The sequence below is a fragment of the Propithecus coquereli genome, unplaced genomic scaffold (genome assembly GCF_000956105.1).
Source record: "Propithecus coquereli isolate 6110/MARCELLA unplaced genomic scaffold, Pcoq_1.0 Scaffold124, whole genome shotgun sequence".
Classification (NCBI taxonomy): domain Eukaryota; kingdom Metazoa; phylum Chordata; class Mammalia; order Primates; family Indriidae; genus Propithecus; species Propithecus coquereli.
Window position 1 is genome coordinate 33,201 of NW_012136525.1, and position 727 is coordinate 33,927.

At 33.7% G+C, this 727-nt stretch overlaps 1 protein-coding gene across 1 annotated transcript in view; it reads left to right on the top strand.

Moving 5' to 3' along the window:
- Positions 1 to 418: 418 nt before the first annotated feature.
- The window catches only part of LOC105805004 (ovostatin homolog 2), a gene marked incomplete at its 5' end in the record, with an annotated part of 125,418 nt that continues 125,109 nt past the window's right edge, over positions 419 to 727 (top strand). The window contains one exon of the mRNA XM_012637784.1: positions 419 to 473. Coding sequence (XP_012493238.1) covers positions 419 to 473 — 55 coding nt within the window. The remainder of the gene's footprint in view (positions 474 to 727) is intronic.

The following is a 727-nucleotide window of genomic DNA, read 5'->3' on the forward strand; positions in this document are numbered from 1 at the left end:
TTAGGACTTTATGTGTTAACTCGTTTAATCAGCTTTATGGAGATCCCATCTTACAGATAATGGAGCAGAGGCAAACAGTGGAAACAATTTGTCTTAAGTTACAAAGTCAATGATTAGGTGAAGACATGTTGGAAGCCAGACAGTCTGGACAATTTCAGAGCTTTATGTACCACTTTGCCCTACGCGTTATTCACAAAGTTTCTAGTACATAATAGGTTCTCAATCAACTGTAGTCACTTTCTCTGTTGTTTTCCAATTAATGCAAAGTCCATTATTAATAGTTGTTTGTCGAAGCTGAATTAACATTTTTTTATGGAGCAGAATTAACATTAGATGATTCATTACCTAATCACAGTATGATAATGTGATACCATGTTAGATAACATGTCACATATTGTGTTTTCTTTGTTCTGCACAGATGATGGTAAAAGGAGCTATCTTCCTCAGTGGACAAAAGGAAATCGGCAACAAAGGTATATATAATACATTCATTTTTAAAATATATACTCTAGATTCATTTTTTTAATTTGTAAGTAAATATAGCGATAGAGTCAGGAAATTAGGAAGAGCACCTTTTTATTTCAATTTGTCGACGAAAGGCTATGATTGGTATGGCCCAAGGTAAGCTACTAAGTATTTTGATGAAGGAGATTTTTACCTGTTTCTATTTTTGCCAGATCTTCAAGTACATTAAAGTGATGCCCCAAATCCCAGAACTGTTATTATC